Source organism: Echinops telfairi, unplaced genomic scaffold, assembly GCF_000313985.2.
Source record: "Echinops telfairi isolate 266 unplaced genomic scaffold, ASM31398v2 ScPeMD7_3533;HRSCAF=4204_0, whole genome shotgun sequence".
Taxonomy (NCBI): domain Eukaryota; kingdom Metazoa; phylum Chordata; class Mammalia; order Afrosoricida; family Tenrecidae; genus Echinops; species Echinops telfairi.
The window spans coordinates 13,908,312-13,927,243 of NW_022107431.1; the positions used below are offsets into that span (position 1 = coordinate 13,908,312).

At 44.8% G+C, this 18,932-nt stretch overlaps 1 protein-coding gene across 1 annotated transcript in view; it reads left to right on the forward strand.

Moving 5' to 3' along the window:
- Positions 1 to 9,315: 9,315 nt before the first annotated feature.
- The window catches only part of IPCEF1 (interaction protein for cytohesin exchange factors 1), a 114,569-nt gene continuing 104,952 nt past the window's right edge, over positions 9,316 to 18,932 (forward strand). Inside the window, exons 1-3 of the mRNA XM_030886839.2 lie at positions 9,316 to 9,325; positions 14,783 to 15,019; positions 15,670 to 15,839. Coding sequence (XP_030742699.1) covers positions 9,316 to 9,325; positions 14,783 to 15,019; positions 15,670 to 15,839 — 417 coding nt within the window. The remainder of the gene's footprint in view (positions 9,326 to 14,782; positions 15,020 to 15,669; positions 15,840 to 18,932) is intronic.

Genomic DNA, 18,932 nt, shown 5'->3' on the forward strand with positions numbered 1-18,932 from the left:
TATAACCATTTTGAAATATCTTCAGCAACATTTTATTTGTATGTGATAGTCATGATATTGCTCAATGATTTTCACACTTTTTTAGGTCCTCTGTCTTTGATCCGAGCATATTATGGATTTCTTCCAGTCAGTAATTGACTAGGGAGCTGTCTTCCAAATTTTTTGGCTTAGATTAATGTTTCCAACCATGCATCAGATTTTTTGCAAATGCATTCAGTGTAGCTTGGACTTCTTCCTTCAGTACCATCTGTTCTTGATCATCTGTTAGCTCTTGAATTGGTTGAATGTTGACTAGTTCTTTTTGATACAATTACTCTGTGTATTCCTTCTATATATTTTTTTAATGCTTCCTTCATTGTTCAATATTTTGTCCACAGCTAATTCAATATTGAACTAGAGGCTTGAATTTTTTCTTCAGTTTTTTCAGTTTGAGATGCACTAAGCATGTTCTTTCTCTTTAGCATTCTAACTTGTAGTGTTTGCTCACTTCATGAGAACACTTTGGCGTCTGGAGCCGCCCTTTGACTTCGTCATTGCTTCCATTCACTTTAGCGACTCTACATGCAAGAGGAAGTTTAGGGTCTCTTTGGACATCCACTTTGGTCTTTTCTTTCTTTCCAGTCTTTTTAATGATGGCTTGATTTTTTCATTGCCTTTTTCTGTCTGGATTCAGGTCATTAATGTTCTGTGTGAGGGACCCTCATTGTGTAGTGCTAATGGTTGGGCTACTAGGTCAGCAGTTTGAATCTTCCAACTGCTCTCAGGGAGAAAGATGGGGCTTTCTATTCTCTTAAAGAGTTACAGTCTCAGAAACTCACAGGTGGTCCTTAGGGTCCCCAGAGAGCAGTGAGATTGATTAAAAACATTTTTTTGGAGTATTTCTGTGCATCCAGTCTCTCTTGAGACGGTCTCTAAATCCAAGGGTTATAGACTCACAGTCATCAGTATTTTAGATAGAAGGAGGGATTTGTTCAGCAAAGTTTGTTTTAACTTCAAGGAAGTATCTAGCATGAGAACTCCCAATGCATTGAAATTTAGTGTCAGATGACTAAGTCCACATTTTCTCAATGGACATGTCACTTTGGGGGACAAAGTTGTTGAAGCAAATGCATCATCATGAATGCTGCTGAGGTAATTGATCAGTGGAGGCATTTTGCAGCTCAGAATAATTAAGCTGTGCATGGCTCTCTATAAATTTATTGAATCTGTACTCTGTCTCAGGCACTAGCGAGGCCTCATAGGGAATAAAAAATGATATCTGATGTGGTTAGCTTTTCAGCAAATACTTACTGAGACTTCTTTATGTGTCAGGTTTTGTGTTAGGTCCAACATTTGGAAGGCATGACCTATTCAAGAGCATCACTTGGTCTTGAAGCTTAGGTCAAGAATTGCGAGGTTTTTTTATTATTATTATTATTTTACCAGAAGTGTAATCTTTCAGTGATTGTGAATGGATTATTGAGGAAATTGAGGGAAGGTTGGTAGCATTTGACCTGGGCATCAAAGGTCCACTCTGCCTCACGCTGACATGAATGTGTCCGAGTAGTAGTGGGGCTTTCAGTGGCTGTCTGTCAGAAGTAGATTGTTAGCGCATTTTCCCAGGGCATCTCTGGATGACTCAGTCCGCCAAACTTCCAATCAGAACCTGGGCACGTGACCCTTTGACGACAGTCATGCCACCCACCACCAGTTGTCATGGGGTTGCCTTTGGATCCCGGTCACCCATGTGTGTCAGCTGGGAACTGTGCTCCCCAGGGGTTCCAATGGCTGATTTTTCAGCCGTCGACTGCTGTTTGTGCCTCTGGGTGGACTTAAATTTCCAACCTTTTAGGTAGTTGTGAAAGTATGTTAACCACTTGCTGCAGCCAATGACACAGTAAGTATCAACCAGGTGAAAGATGGAGGAAGAGCATACAGTACTCAAAAGTCTGGGCCTGTTAAAGTGGCTAACATTTCTGCCAAGTGCAATTGGAAGGACTAGGAGTGGAGAAAAGATAGGGATGTTTGCAGTTGTCTTTTGGATTGGATTTTCAAGCTGAAGTCTTAGCAATGAAATCACTGATTTCCATGTAAGGGTGGTCCTGGGAGTTCATCTGGACAGTCCAGTTTACTCTAAGCATATTGCAGTGATAAACTCAAGGAGAGGCATTCAAAACCAGAAAAGAGGGGGAGGGGAAAGGGGGGAAGGGGGAATTGATAGCAACGATGATTGTACAACCCCACTCGAGGGGAACGAACAGCAGAGTCTTAGGTGGAGGGGTACATTGGATAGTGTATGTTACAGCAAAACACCCCCCCCCAATAATAATTATAAAAATATATAAACTATTAAGAGTTCACGGGGGTGGTAAGGTGGGGGATGGAGGAGATAAAGGAGAGCTGATATTGAGGAGTTCAAGAAGAAAGAAAATCTTTTGAAAATTATTCTGGCAGCAATTGTACAACTATACTTGATGGAACTATGGATTGTAATAATATCTGTAAGAGCACCCCATACAATGTTTTTTAAAAAAATGTTTCATCTTGAAAAATAAAAAAAGTGAAATGAAATGCAAAAGGCTTTGCAGAGCGCAACATCACTAAGATGATCAAGATGAGAAAGGGAAAGTAGAAAGCGTGATAAAGTCTCGGTCCTCACAGGAAGTCGTTTGCTTCCTGCCACAGGTGAAGGGCAGTAAAAGAAGCTCCACCTGGTTGGGAGAGGCCTGTGTTGTTCACTGCATGATGACAATAACAAATGGAGGCTTCCCTGACTGTGACTAAAAGAGATAAGAGCTGTCACACTGGTGACAGTAGTGATTATCGATTAATCAAGTGGGATGTCATGAGGAAGGAGATGCACACACACCCTCAAAACCAGACCCGGAGCTGGTCTTGCGTTTCATCAGTGACCAGATGCATACTATTCTCCACGATGGATCTAGAAAGTGATTGTAAGGCTAATTTGATATATATGGAAGCAGCTTTGAACCCACTAATGATGGAAACTTGAGCACTCAGGGAGAAACACACACACACAACTCTTCTATTAATAATTTTGCAAACTGAAAATCCCAAACAAAAATTTAAAATCTAACACTAAGGAGCATATTCTATAAAAATTAGACGATAAATTCATCTTAGATGAAAGTAATTTTTAAAAACCCATGTAGAGATTTTAAGTATACAGAATTAAAACATTTTTGAAACAAAATCATGCATCAATGAAAAAATTTAAGTGAATTTTGGGGAAAAAAATTAGACCAGAAAATATGAGCGGGGTTTTAAAAAGTTCATGAGCAAATTTCATTTTCTTTTAATTTCGTTTTAACATGAATTTTTTGAAGTCCTTTGTATATCCTTTGAATGAAAAACTCAGTAAGCTAAACCAAACCAAACCAAACAAAATCTACTGCCATAAGTTGGTCTTGACTCAAAACACCTATATAGAACAGAGTAGAAGTGCCCCACAGGGTTTCAGAGACGTTTCAGGGGCTTACAGTTTCATCGTGCTCCGACACAGTGGCAATGGGCTTGAACCGCTGACCTTTCAGTTATTAGCCCAACACGTACCCCAGTCAAAAGCAAAACCAAAACAACGAAACAACAAGCAGCAAATGGCATGAATTTAGCATTAAAACAAAACTCGCTGCCTTGGAGTGTGTGCTGACTCATAGTGACCCCTGTGGGTTTCTGAGACTGTTTACAGGAGTAGAAAGCTCAGTCTTTCTCCCTCAGAGTGGCTGGTGGGTTCAAACTGCTGGCCATGTGGATTGCAGCCCAACACATAACCAGGTCTCCTTAATTCAACATTGGATCCTATCAAATAGATGGTTCATGACTTGGAAGCACTTCTGAAAATTCTGTATAGGGCACACACGGCACAGAGAAATAAACAGATTAAAAGTCAGGAAAGTAGAACTAAAACATGGAAGGATGAAAAATCATTATGAATTGACCATGTCTCCTCCCTCTTCTCCACATCAAAAATAAAGTAAACGTTGAAGCCTTAACTCCTATTCTATGTGATAGTGCCCTTGTTTGGATGCACGTGAGGTCACACTGTAACAGAGTGGGCTTTAGTCCGGCCTGAGTGATTCCATATAAGAGAGGAAAAGAGACACAGAGGAAAGATGCCCTTGGGCTATGGAAGGGAGAATTGAAATTACGCTGTAGTGACAAAGCAAAGATTCCCTGGGGCTACAGCTAGAAGGTGAGGGAGCCCAGGTGGCACTATTGGGTGTGTGTTGGATAGCTAATGTCAAGGTTGGTGGTGGCAACCCCCTCCACCTCCCGCCACTCTGTAGGAGAAGATGAGACTATCTGCTTAAAGCCTCAGAAACCCTAAATAGGGTGACTATGAGTTGGTATTGACTCGCTGGCAGTAGTATTGTGGAACTGAGATAGTCAAGGAATCTTCTTCTAAAGTCTCAGAGAAAGTAATTTCTAGAACTGTGACACAGAGGACCCCTGGGGGTACAGTGGTTACACGTTAGGCTGTGGTCCACAAGGTCAGCAGTTTGAAACCACCAGCTGCTCTGCAGGAGAAAGATGAGGCTTTCTACTTCACTAAAAAGTTCTAGTCTCAGAGACTTACAGGGGCAGTTCTCCTCTGTCCTAAGGGTCGCTATACGTTGGCATCGACTCAATGGCAGTGAGTAGAACGGTGAGAATGTATTTCCATTCTTATAAACCATTGACAGTGATGTTTTGTTATCTCTGCCTAATATAGAAATCATCTCTCCCTGTGTCCAAAAAGAAGAGAGTAGGAGAAATGTAGGAAAGAGCTGTAATTGTCAATATATATGGCACAAATCATCAGACTGAAAGTTTACACTGAAGACTGATCTATAGAGATTAAAAAGGAATCTCTCAATAGACACAATGTTGTGAAGCTTCACCATATCAAAGACGATAAGATTGTCTTAGAAGAGTGAAAAAAATCATACAAAGAAAGGCAAGGACGGCCACGCAGAAATCTCATTAATGTAATAGATGCTACGTGACAAGTGATCAGCATTTCAAAGTACTAAGAGAAAATAGTTTTATCCCTAGCTAAACTATCATTCAAGGAGTGATGGTAGTGTAGTGGATTATAAGTTGGACAGCAAACCAAAACATCAGGAGTTCAAATCCACTCCCCCATCCCCCCACCACCTCTCTAGTCACTTCTTGGGAGAAAAATAAAACATTCTGATTCCATACAGACTTCCAGCCTTGGGAACCCAAAGGGCCAATTCTACTCTGCCCTACAAGGTTACTATGAGTCAGAATCAACTCTGAGTTATTGAGTTAAAACCATCATTCAATTTTGAGGCAAAATAAAAACATTAGAAAACATTTAAGAGAATGTCCTATCCACAGACCCTCCTTAAAACAACCATTAAAGGAGGTACTTCAGTAAAAACAAAAGTGACTCTGTATGGGAAGTCCATTTTCATCATTGGTGACCCTATAGGACAGGGTAGAGCTGTCACTGTGTTTCTGAGGCTGTAAATCCTTAGGGGAGTAGATGGCATCACTTTCTCTTGAGGAGCGGATGGTGGTTTCAAACTGCCTAACCGTACAATCAGCAGCTCAACCAATAACCCACCATACCTTCAGGACTCCTTATGGGAAGGCATATGTAAAAGAAACAAACCTGATCACAGACATTGATAAAATATAAAACTAAATTTAATTACCTCCAGTTCCTCTTCACTTTTGTCTTCCCACCTGCCGTTTCTCCTAGACAACCTTCTTCTGTGTCTGTTATCTTCTTCCACTATTGCATCTAGCATCCCCCTCCAGATGCCAGTCCTTGCTTCCCGCCCTTCCCTATGTTCTTCGCAGCAGTAGCAAAAAGTCCAACACTTCAATGGCTCACTAATCTGTGAGGGAAATCTTTGCATTTTACCTTTTACCTTTGTGACTTTAGGCATCTTGGTGGCATAGTAGGAACTCTGGTAGTGCAGTGGTTATACTTTGGTCTGCGATCTACATGGTCAGCAGTTCAAAACCACTAACAGCTCCTTGGGAGAAAGACTTGGCTTTCTACTCCCATAAACAGTTAGTCTTGGAAACCCACATGGGGCTGTTAATGCGACAGCAGTAACTTGATGGCAGTAAATTTGGTTTGGTTTGGTGGCATACTGAGTTACGTGTTGGGCTGCAAGCCACAAGGTCAGCAGTTCAAAACCTCCCACCTCTCCTGGGGAAAAAGGTGAGGCTTTCGACTCCCGTAAAGAGTAACAGTATCAGAAATCCACAGGGGCAGTCCTACCCTGTCCTATAGGGCTGTTATGAATCGGAGTTGGCTCAGTGATGGCAGTGAGAATTTTGTGACGATGCAAATTACCAAACTTCCTTTTGCTTCAGTTGCCTTTTCTGGAACTTGAGGATACTGACGCCACCCAAGTCACAAGGATTGTTGTGAGAATGCAATGAGAGTATTTATTTCAAGACTCAGAGCTGCACTTGGCACATGCTAAACCGATGTGCTTCACGTACTGGCGGTTTCCATTATTTTTATTACTACTATTATCATTATCACTACGAGCATTATTTGTGTTTCTATAATCTGTCTCCATGATTCACTTCTAGATTTTCTTTGGATAATAACCTACTAAGACAGACAAAATAAATAATAAGTAAATAAAAGAAAAACCAAACCAAACCAAATGACAACCAAAAGGCAGCCTTTACTTTCCAGTCAATTCAATGGAGGCTCTCTTAGAGCAAGTACAACTGCGCTATTGGGTTTCTGAGGCTAATACTCTCAGAAGCAGGTTCCTAGCAGCCTTTCAGCTAGCAGGCAAGCACCTACCTGCTGGGCCATCAAAGGCTCTTCAATAATTTGTTAAGCAGTATTTGAGATGATTCATCTTCAGAAAAAATTTAAGTGGTGTTTCATATATTTTCACAGGCAAAATTTTAATAATTAAAAGCTTTAAAATTGCCTTAAAAGGTTGAGTATGCTCTTTCATTTTTTAAAATGAGGTGATATAGATTTTCAGATGAGTTTTCGAAAGCCTAGCTATCGGTTCCGCCCGGTGACTTCTGACTCATCACAGCCCCGTGGGACAGAACGCGAGTGCCCTGTCGGCTGACAGAGGAGAACTGCCCACCTGCTTTTCGCTTGGCTTTCCTCTTCATGGAAGCAGAGCTCCAGACCTTTCTTCTCCAGAGTCCCTAGGGAGGCTCCAACCACCGACCTCACGGTTAACAGCCACGCGCTTCACCCTTCCGCCACCGGGGCTTTTTATTGAAACTGAAGAGTTTATCTTAACTCTGCTAACCCCCACCCCCACCCCCACAGTGTCACCTATGATGAAGATCTTACAGAACTGACTTTTCCAACAGGAAGGGCAGATGTTTGTCAAGTTGAGAAAAAAAAAAAGAAAAGAAAAACCATTCCTTTGGGCTTTACTAGCAATGTGTTGGAAGCAGCGGAGGTTTTGGGTTATTGTTAAACTGTCTGCCAAAGATTTAGGAATTTGGAGGACTTGATTGATAAAGCGTTGGTAGCTTCCAATTGACCTCAGAGTGAGGATTTACACCATAGAAATCAGTAAGCACTACAAATCAAAGGCCTTGCCCCTCAGAGGGCCAATTTTCCAGCGTATTGCTGTACAATTTTTGCTGATGACAGGGTGACCATGAATTTATATGTGTACACGCTGTCTGTGTAACTGTGGGCTTTCCTTGTTTTCATACTGTAATTATCACTACTAGTATTACATAGAGTCGTATGATCTGACTCCATTATTCACTCCTAGAGGTTTTCTTTTGGTAATAATTTGTTAAAACAGAAAAATAAAACAAATAAGCACAAAACCTAAACAGCACCATCAACAACAACAACCCATTGCTTTCCAGTCAACCTAGTAGCGGGTCTGTGGGCGAGAGGACAGCCGCGTTCTAGAGCGTCTAGGGCTGCAGTTCTTTCAGAAGCAGGTCGGCTCCTCTTTCTCTTTCAGAAACACTGGTAGGTTCAGACTGCCAACCTTTCAGCTCACAGCTAAGCACTGAACCACTGTGTCACCAAGGCACCTGAATAATTTATTAAACAATATTTAAAATGGCTAATCTTCACAGGTAAAATTGGCAAATAACATTACACGGCACAATTTACTCTATGGGTGGACACATTATAGCTGCAGACGGCTTTGTGGTTGCTGTTTGCTTCTATTGAGTTGATTCTGACTCATACAAACCTCCTGGGCACAGAGTAGAACTGCTTCCTAGGAGCTCAAGGTCGTAACTCTCCAGAAGCAAATTGCCAGACCTTTCTTCTGCCCTGCTTCTTGGTTGGTTTGAACCTCCTCCCTTATGGCCCGTAGTGGGGTGCTTAATTTAGAGACTCTTCCTGAACGCTTTTTGCACGGTTGCTGCTGTTAGTTGTCTGAAAGGCAGAGGCAGCTCTACCCTGTCCTACAGCGTCTCTGTAAGGGGTCATTGACTCCACGGTAGTGATTTGGTTGTTTGTTTGCTGAATCCAAATCAAGCCCAACCCACAGCCACTGAGTCCATTCCAATCACAGCGCCCTCCGCTATTGAGGTGCAACCAGCTGGGGCGCTCCTTGGACAGTGGGTGATGAATATAACAAACACCAGCCTCCAAGGTAGCTGTGGGAGTGTTTTGAGTCACAGTGAACAAATAAGCTTTTCCAACATTTCTTCCATAAATAGAAGATGCATCTATCGTAAAGAGAAATGTCTCCATGAATTTACACCCCAGCTAGGGCAAATTCAGGTTTCAGAGTAATTCTTCAGTTTCATCGACAGCATCCTACCTGGAAGAAACTGTGAGAGAAAACAGCCTAGTAGGCTCTGGATTGTATCTTTGATGACAAGGTACCGTTTCCTACTGAAAACCATCCTACGAAACGCTCAGAGGGGGACGGCGCTCTTGCACTGGTCTCGAAAGAAAACCACACGCTCAGATCTTTTTGAACCTGGCCGGGTCTCGGGTCCCGCTTCCTGTTGTGAGGAGAGAAACCAGTCTTCAGCTCAAGGAAACGTTCTGAAGATGGTTTGCATTCTCTCACGCCGACCAACTTGGGTTTCAAAATCATGGCTACTGAATGAAACTGAAACCCCTCTCTGGTGTCTGGTATTTCCCAAACACGCAGTTTCTGGCTGATTGGGGCTGATGGTTGGGACAGTGCTGCAGGCTTTATGATAATTTGCCTTGGGAGGAGTGATGTCGGTGAAGCGCGGACTCAGTATCAAAAGCCACTGAAAAAAAAGCCACATATAAATATACGAAGGAAAGAGGCGATATTGCATCATGGGTCTTGTACCAGATTAAGGCAAAACTGTAGGAGTGTTGTGAGACAGCAGAATGCTTCCAGCATGGAGGATGGTGAGACTTTATCCCAAAGGCTTTGGGCATGCAATCAGGAGAGACCAGTCTCTGGAAACGTCCATCAACTTTGAGGGCTGGACAATCGGTGAAAAAGAGGAAGACCCTCAATGAGACTGATGGTCACAGCAGCTGCTACCAAGGGCTCAAGTTCTGGGGTGGGCACGAGAGCATGCATGCTGCCTCCTGTCGTACCTGGGTGCGACCAGTCAAACGTGACACAGGGACGTCTAACAGACCCAACAACAGCAAGTCTGGCCTTGAGGTTGCAGATTGTCCTCCTGGTGTGCTGCGTCTCATTCTAGCTCAGCTACAAGAATCTAGTGTAGTTCTGGTGCTGAGCAAGATTGAGAAGAAGCCCACACTTGAACTGGGGGCTTTCCTTGGAACCAGCTCCCTGGGTTGCTGGGGGAGCTGCCAAGTTCCTGGGCTGCAGGGGAGGAAAGTCATGAGAGATGGGAGTGGCGGAGGGGGTGGTTATATGAGAACCAGTCAAAAAGATTGCTACTGGGATTCCAGGTCATACCTGCCTGGTGTTTATTCCAAACAAAACGTGCTTAAATATGTGTCTGCAGTTGGTGAGTTCTGGTTGGCAGACACGTTCTTTCAGTGGTACATTTATCTTCGTCTTCATCGTGTGGGGGTGGCTAGGTGTCGTGACCGCTCACAGCCACGCTGGGTGCAACAGAAGGAAACACTGCCCAGTACTGTGTCATCCTGTCAACTGTTAGGCTTGAGTCCATTTTAGCAGTCACGGTGCCAATCTGTCTTGTCCAGGGAGTGCCTTTTATTCAATGATCTTCTGCTGTACCAAGCATGTTGTCTGTGGCACTCAGTTTATGTCAACCTGCACTTGTGTAGGGGTGGAGTTCAACCTGCCAGTCAGGGCACAGCCTGATGATGCCTCCTGGGCGGTGTGCCTTTTTATAAGAAATACACTGGGGACCCCTTGTCTCTCTCTCTTTCTCTTGCCCTTTGTCTTTATCCTTGCTGGCATTCTGTGTCTATCTTGTCTCCAGAGCCCCTGAACCTGGGAGCCAACTTCAGAGCTGTGCCATGTTTCCACTGTCCTTGGATCCATGCGACTCTGCACCTACCAGCCTGTGGTCTCCCCACATCCCTCATTAGCTGTCTGTCTCAGTGGCCTTTGCTGCATGACTCTGAAGAAGGCTCCAGTTAGCATTGGACACGTAGGTTTGACCTGGCCTGGGCTGCCTTCGTGATAAAAGATTACTTCTTGTCATCAAGCTCTTTCTTATACATACAGGAGTCCTCGTGGTGTAGTGGTTACAAGCTGGACCTGGCAGCTCTGCGAGAGAAAGACTGGGCTCTTTACTCACAGTTACCGACTCAGAAACCCACAGGAATCGATTCAGTGGCAGTGAGTTTGGTGTGGCTCAGCATTCCTTATGCGTAGACGAGTGTCCCTGGTTTTGTTTCTCTAGCAAACCCAGCCTAAGCCGATGCCCTTTTCCAGAGGCTGGTCTCTCCTGAGACCTGTGATACGTGCATGGAGTCTTGCCATCGCCGTTTCTCAGGCGCATCTGGCTGCACTTCTTTTGAGATAGATTTGTTTGTTCTTCTGGAAGTCCATGATGCTTTCAATATTCCTTGTCAGCATCACAGTGAAAACAAGTCACATGTCCTCCAGTCTTCCTGGTTCTTTGACCAACTTTATGAGGCCATTAAAAGTAGCGTGGCTTGGGTCAGGCACACTTCTCAAAGTATCTTTGGCCTTTGAAGAGGTCTTTTGCCATAGACTTACCCATCGGAACACACCATTTCTTGATGGCTGCTTTCAGAAGCACTGATTGTGGATCCAAGTAAAACGAAATCCTTGACAACGTCCATCTTTTCTCCATTTGCCATCATGTTGTATGCTGGTCAAGTTATGAGGACGTTTGTTCTTTTTACAATGAATTGCCCCTCATATGGAAGACTGCAAGCTTTCGTCTTCTTCAGCAAATGCTTCAAGTCCTTATTCCTTGCAGCAAGTAAAGTTTTGTCCCCTGTATACGCCTTCCTTCCATCCTGATGCTGCAGTCTCCCCAATGCTCTCCCCGGGTTGCTACGATTCGCACAGCTAACTACCCCTGCGTAGTCCATAAAACCAAACAAGCACCTGTCAGGTACTTGTTCTCTGCTTTCAGTCAAGGTCATCTGACATCAGCAATGATATCCCTTGGCCATGTCCTCTTCTGAATTGGGCTCCAACTTCTTGCAGCTCCTTGTGACTATATCAATGCAGCCGTTTTTAAATGATCCTTGACAAAATTCGACTTGCATGTAATATTACTGATATTGCTTGATAATTTTGCACACTATTGGATCACCTTCCTTTAGAATGAGCCAAACGAAGGCTCTCTTTTAGTTCATTGGCTAGGTAGCTGTCTTCGCAGAGACTAGTGAGTGCCCCCAGTGCTGCATCAGCTTGTTGAACTATTTTAATTGGTTATCTATCAATCCCTGGAGACATTTTCTTTGTTTGCTTGCTCATGCATTCAGCGCGTCTTTGTCAGTGCTATTGATTCTTGGTCATCTGTGACCTCTTGGCATTGTTGCACGTTGGCCAATTATTTTTGTTCTATTCATTCTACTTAAAAACAAAAACCTTCCAGAAGTTTTGAGCATTTTGCCCACAGAATCATTCAGTATTACTAAATGCTGAGTGTGTTCTTCCCATCTGGCTTTGTCACCCTATGTCTTTGCAGATGTTAATAGGAGACTGGACATTGTCTTCAGGAGTTGTCCTTTGAACGTTTCTGTTCAGCTCCTTGGCGTCGTTGTTTCTCCCACCTGCCTGGGGTACTCTTTGTTCCAGAGCAGGTTACAGAGTTTCCTGGGACATGCGCTCCTGGCTCTTCCTTCTTTCCTGTCTTTTTGCTGACGTTTTCGATGCTCCTGATGTCCTCCCACAGCTCATCTGGCCTCCTGTCATTAGAGTCCAATGTGTCAAACCTGCCTTTGAGGTGCCTTAAAAGATGTCCCAGCATGAGAGCCTCTTCCCAGGATTCTGCTGAGTCGGTTCAAAGCTAAGTGTCAAGGTCACCTCAGAAGGTTCTGGAGGCTGCTTTGGGGGGTTCCAAATGCAGAATCTGGATAGATTCATTGGAAGGGCACAGGGGAGCTTATTAGGAAGGAGTTTTAAGAAAACTGAAAATGGCGTCTGTGAGGATAAAGGGCAAGAAATCTGCTCCGAGCAACATTTCCCCCTCACCACAATGCACTTGCTCAGTCTTTGAGGGTAGAAGGCTTGCCTCAGGACGGTTTCCTTTGGGAAACATCCCTCATCCACCACACAGGCCTCTTCTTTCCTCTCCAGACCCTTTTCTGAACCCTAAACTCAAAGACCGCTGAGAAGGAGCATGGTTTGAGTCCCCGGAGGATGGCAAGACTGCTGTTCGTGGGGTTCATCGAAGAGTGCAGACTTCAGAAGTAGATAGAGCTAGAGCAGAGGTTCTCAACCTGTGGGTCGTGGCCCCTTTGGGGGTCGAACGACCCTGTCACAGAGGTGGCCCGATGCATAACAGTAGCAAAATGACAGTGATGAAGTAACAACGAAAATAATGTTATGGTTGGGGGGTCACCACAACATGAGGAACTGTATGAAAGGGTCGCGGCATTAGGAGGGCTGAGAACCACTGATCTAGAGGGAGGCTATGGTGAGAAACACTATCTTGGCTCTCCTTTGGAGGATCCACGGTAATCCTGTGGGTGAGGCACTGGCTGTTCACTGCAGGTTTGTGGCTCAAACCTACCAGGGATTCTGAGGGACAAAGATGAGACTGTCTGCTCCCATAGAGATGTGCAGGTTTGGAAGCCCTACGTAGGAGCACTGTGAATTAGGCTCGACCCCATGGCAGTGCGTTTAGTTTTGCTTTTCACTTAATCTCATATCGAATGCAATCATGATAATTTCATTGCATGTAATACTTCATATCATTTTATATGCTTATATTGATACAATATGTTTTTAGTTCTAAGTATATGTGTTTATGTACTATCTTGTTAAATCTTTAGGAGATTTACAGGATTGGTATTATTATAAACACACTGGTATTATAAATGAAACAGTTTCTGAGGCACAGAGATTTTGTCTGGGTCGAACGGCTACTAAGCATGAGAGTCATGAGTTGATTCCATTTCTCTGGTCCCCAAACCCCATCTTATTTCCATTTTTGCCTATTCTGTCTTCAAAGATATAGTATGACCATTTTCAGTAGCTTTCAGATGAATATAAGCTATTAGCCAGGCGCATCTAGAACAACGCTATGCAATCTAGAAATAAGATTGCAGATTTTCAGTAGCTTTCAGATGAATATAAGCTATTAGCCAGGCGCATCTAGAACAACGCTATGCAATCTAGAAATAAGATTGCAGACCCATGTCTAGAACCGCTTCCAGTTACACCAGAGGTCTCAGGGGGCACAAACAGTTTGCATTTGTCTGCTTACCTAAAGGTTGTTGGTTCAAGCCTCTACCCTAGCAGCTCAAAAGGAAAAGGCTGACAATGTGCTTCCGTGAAGACTACAGCCAAGAACATTCTACGGAGCTTCCCCACTGTGTTCCACCGGCAGTTGGCATGAGTCAGAATCAGTATCAGCAATGAGCCCGAGGAATACATTTAGTTTAGATCCTAGAAGAATGTCTCTTTACACTGACACACGCATACACACAGTGATCCGATTGAAAACATTCTATTTTTACTGGTAGTCTGACTTTACATGATGTATTTAGGAGACATTATACTAAAGATATATTTCCTTATGTGAAGGAAGAGATAGCATGACACTCTATCCCCAACAAAAAGCCCCACAAAATCCCAAACCATGTCATCATGTTGATCGCAAGGTTGTAATCTTCATGGAAGCAGCAGACTGCCACTTCGAACTGTCAACCTTTCACTTAAATAGGCAAGCCCTTTAACTGTGGTGCCAACGGGGCTCCTTTTACTATAACAGAGGACTTGGAAATTTCCCTTCCATAGATGCTGTAAGAAACAGGACGATACTGCAAGGTAAAGCAAGACATTTACATGTAGGATCCCCAAGAATTTCCTGATGGTGAGGGTAGATACCGGCGCGCATCTCATGGAAGGAGTTGTGAACTGTCTTCTCTGGAACAGTTATTTAGTGCGGTTTAGGTGTCACCACATCTGGTGTGTGTACCAGGCACTGAGTCCAACGTGAACCTGTCATACTTTGAGATAGAAACACATATTTTCCGGGTTTATTTAAGCAATGGCTGTCTTTTACAAACCAAGAGGGAAGAAGCAGGGGGTACATCTTTCCTCCTTTTCCTAAATAACTGCCAGAGAAGTGTTTTATGATTGTTTCAACTTCAGTGAACACGGTCCTAGCGTAAGTACTGAAATGCCCAGTAGTGGAGGAACTGCTGAGGGTGGAAACAGGAAACATTGTTGCAAAATGCTCTGTTACATTTTTCTATTTTTTTCAGGTTCAGCTCAATGCGTATTGATTCTAATTAGCACATGTTGTGCCTTTGCTAGTAGCTCCCCTTTAGCTCCGCTTGGAGAGTTTTTTTTAGCTTCCACCCCGCTCCGAAACACACTGGCACCTCCTTCCTCTTCTCTCTTTACAAATGTTACAACACAATCAGAAATTTCCTCTTATCTTTCCTTCCTGCATTTCCAGCAGGTTCCCTTGCGTCAGAAGCCGAGGAGGAAAACTCAAGGTAATTAGATCTCTTTTGTTTCCGTCTGCTCCTACTCCCTGCGTGAGTGTGCTTTGCATTTGGATGCCTTCCGTGGGATCAGATGATCCTCTGTCCTGGTGTTAATAGCAGAAGGTACTGATGGCAGGTTACATTTTGCTTATTGTGCTTTTGGATTGATTTTAAGAGAGGATGACCTGCTATTCCCGTGGTTTTAATCCCTTGCTACGGTGTAACCATAGGGTTTAGGAAGAGGGGGGCACCGGACTGGGAGGGAGTGGTGTGGTTAGGGGAGATTAACCCTTCCACATCTATTGCATAACTACAGCTATTTTTGCTGAAGGAGCTACGGTGGGGTGTTGTGCCTGCCGGCTGAACGCTTTCAAATGTTTCAACTTAATCTTGTGGGAGAATATGCTTAGAATAATACTTGTACTGTGTCTTTTGCCACATCCTATACTATCCGAGCACCAGATGAATGCATAAAAATAAAACAGAGAAGTAACTTTGCGTTTGCATGGTCTTTGTAGACATTGCCTATGTGACAGCATGTAAATGCGTGTGTATATGTATGTGTGTATCACTGCTGGGAGGTAAACAGTGACGAGGGTTACCCTGTGTCACACACAGGAAGGGACTGCCTCACCTCTCTCTTCGTATCATTGCTGCAGGATTTTTCGCGATGAGTCGGAGACGGGTCTCGTGTAAAGATCTGGGACACGCTGACTGCCAAGGGTGGCTGTACAAGAAAAAAGAAAAGGGAACGTTCCTTAGCAACAAATGGAAAAAGTTCTGGGTGGTGCTGAAGGGCTCGTCCCTGTACTGGTACAGCAGCCAGATGGTGAGTCCTCTCGGTTCTGCCTGCCTCCAGCTTCTTGACCAAGGGGCGGGTGAGAGCTCAGGGGTCGATGGCCCCTCTGGTCAGTTCCTTTGGATTTCGGCCACTCACAGCAGAGCTAAGACCTGAGTCCCAGAAGTCGTTTCTGGTCCATTCTGTTCGGCAGAGGAGGAAGCCCTCATGCCCCAGCGTCTTGGGTTAGGGAAAGGAAGTCACTCTTAGAGGCAGTACTTGCACCATGGCGGTTCGCTGTAGAGCATTCAAGTTCACATATATTTATACAGAGACGTACTCTCCGTGCTGGGTAGTATTTATAAAGCCAAATCCTAGTCAAAGGAGGCTTTCAGGTGCTATGCATGGTCTGTCTCATGGGAGATTCTAGTCGTTTCAGGCCGTCCAGGGATGACATTTCATGAGGGATCTGACAGGGTTAATTCAATCAAGGGTGAAGTTGTTTCCATTTCTCCGCCCTTACTTCCAGTTCTGCTTCTGCTCCTTGGCCTCTGGCCTCTTGGTGAGGTTGGTTTCAGGATGGCTGACCAGGGCACCAGCTTCCTTTTGGGGTCAAGGTCTCTTGTTCAGGGTCTTATTCAGGAATGCCCCGGAACTACTTACTGAACCTTTGATAACACTTGGGAGGATTCTTGTCGTAGTGGCCCTTCAGTAGCCAGGGCACAGATCCTGCTTCCGAGGCTTGTTTGCTGTTCAAAGGGGCTAGAAGTAAAGTTATTTATTAGGGGGTGGGCTGCTGTTTGCTGACATGGGCCAGGATGAGAATGGTCAGAGTTACTGACCGTGGATGAGACCTTCGCAGTCAACAGTTGGCTCAGGGGAGCTTGTGTTTCACCTGATCGTCTAAGTCAGTGTCAGCAACGGTGTGCTTTCATCAACCGAGGAAGATAGCTTGGGAACTGCCCAGACAGCAGAAACACATTCTCTTGGTGTGGCACCATCCTTTGAAAATGGCGATGCGTATGTCTACCAGTCACACTCTAGAACAATGGTTCTCAACTGTGGGTCGTGACCCCTTTCACAGGGGTCTCGCGATGCATAACAGTAGCAAAAGGACAGTGATGAAGTAGCAACGAAGATAATGTGATGGTTGGGGGCAGGTCACCACCACATGAGGAACTGTATGAAAGGGTCACAGAGTTCGGAAGGTTGAGAACCACTGCTCTAGAACATCCAAGTTCATATGTTTTATGTTCAAATGTAAAAAAGTATATAGTATCTGTAGGCCAAATCCCTCGCTGATAAATTGATGCTCATTGTCCACTAATAGAAAAAAATGTGTGACTTTCAGACGCCACGAAGCACCTGCCATTTAAAGTTAGGTCTCACAGACCCCTGCTCCTATTCCAGTGTCCTCTAGCCAACAGGCTTCCTTGTGTTCCTCTCTGCCTGCCCCCCCACTGTTCCCAGGCTTCTTGCTTTGATTTTACCCCACCTCAAATACTGTATCTTATACTTCTACCTTACCAGTAGCCCTAACAATGTACTTCTCTTCCTCAACTCTATCCAAGAGGTGCAGGGTTCCCAGGGCAGCGTCACCCAGCACAGTGCGCAGTCTTCCATGATGGCCAGGGCCGCTCTGCCACTCTTGCCTTCTCCCCGCCTCCGGTTCAGCACAGAACTCAGACTCTGGAGCACGCATGGAGGCAACCTTGGGAGGGGTCTTCCTTTCTGTCCCCGGGGATTTTTCATAACCAGATTCGGTTGTCTTCCAATGAGGAATTAGAGTTAATATAAATGTCTCCCTCTTGTTTCACGCAGTCAGAGGCAATTTCAGGCTCTTCCTATGATAAGTGGTAGTTCGCTGCATCTCGTTTATAAAACCAGGGAACTTATTGGTTTCCCTTTTAATAGCTCCCGAGGAATTTCCAGAGGCGGTTGGAAGGAGTGGGTGCTGATGGAGCGTGGCACGGCAGCGGGGAGCAATAAAGCGCCGAACCGGGCAGGGAATTCATTATTTCTTCCAATCAAGCTCTCCGGAAAATGGGTTTTGGGTGCTGTTCCTGTCTTCCTAGCATTTGAAGGAAGCCCCCCAGAACCACTCGTGCGTACAGAGTTAGTTCACGTGAGTCCCCAAACGCACTTGATTCATGCTTCCCCGAGAGGATGCAATGTGTTGAGCAATTGCAGGTGCTGGGTAGCTTATGCTTCCAGCAGGTGCAGTGGTGCTGGCTGAGACTAGATTGGAGAGAGGGAAGGGCAAGGGCCCAGACCCTCTCCGGGTCCCCATCCCCAGGACATCCTTGCAAATGCACCAGCTATGGGCTTGGATGTGGTCAGATGCACAACATGGCGTGGAGAGTCAGCCTTCTGCTGGCTTCCAAAAACCCTCTGCTGAATTCCACAATAAACAGCCTTTCTCGCCACCTCACTCCTGGACTCTGCATTATACAGCAGCGTCCTCTGTCTGTTGGCCTCTATCTCTGTCACATCCCCTGGAATCTTAATTATATTTTTATTGGGAAAATAAACCCCAAGAGCCTCACTGTCATTAAGTCCATGCTGCCTCACACAGACCCTGTAAGACCGGGTAGAACTGCCTCTGTGGATTTCCCAGACTGTCACTCTTTTATGGGAGATGAAAGCCTCCTCTTTTCCCCAGGGTATAGCTGGTGGTTTCGAACTGCTTACCTTGAAGTTAGCAGCCCAACATGTAACCCCAATACCACCAGGGCTCCTGGAAAAAGAAAGGCTACCTGATTCACACTCAATTAGCAGTCATCTTCCTGCCAAAGGTGAAAATGCCAAGTGTAAAAGAAGAGCTGAGCTTATAGCTTCAGGCTGGAAGTGTTTATTTACTTTCTGCTAAGTAAACAAGGCAGATTCAACACAGGTGCTCCTGAGGCCCTTGAGCCTAAGGATTGGAGAGTCAGGAAGCTTCAATTTCTTTCTTCCGCAGTCCCCCTCTGGCTGCAGGATAGCCCTGCTGGGTACACTTTCTTATGGCCTGGGGCTGAGACACCAAACCCAAACCAAACTCACTGCCCTTGAGCCGATTCCGACTCACAGAGACCCCAAATTCCCGGATAGAATCGCCCCTATCGGTTTCTGACTGTTACCCTTTAGGGGAGTAGAAATCCTCCT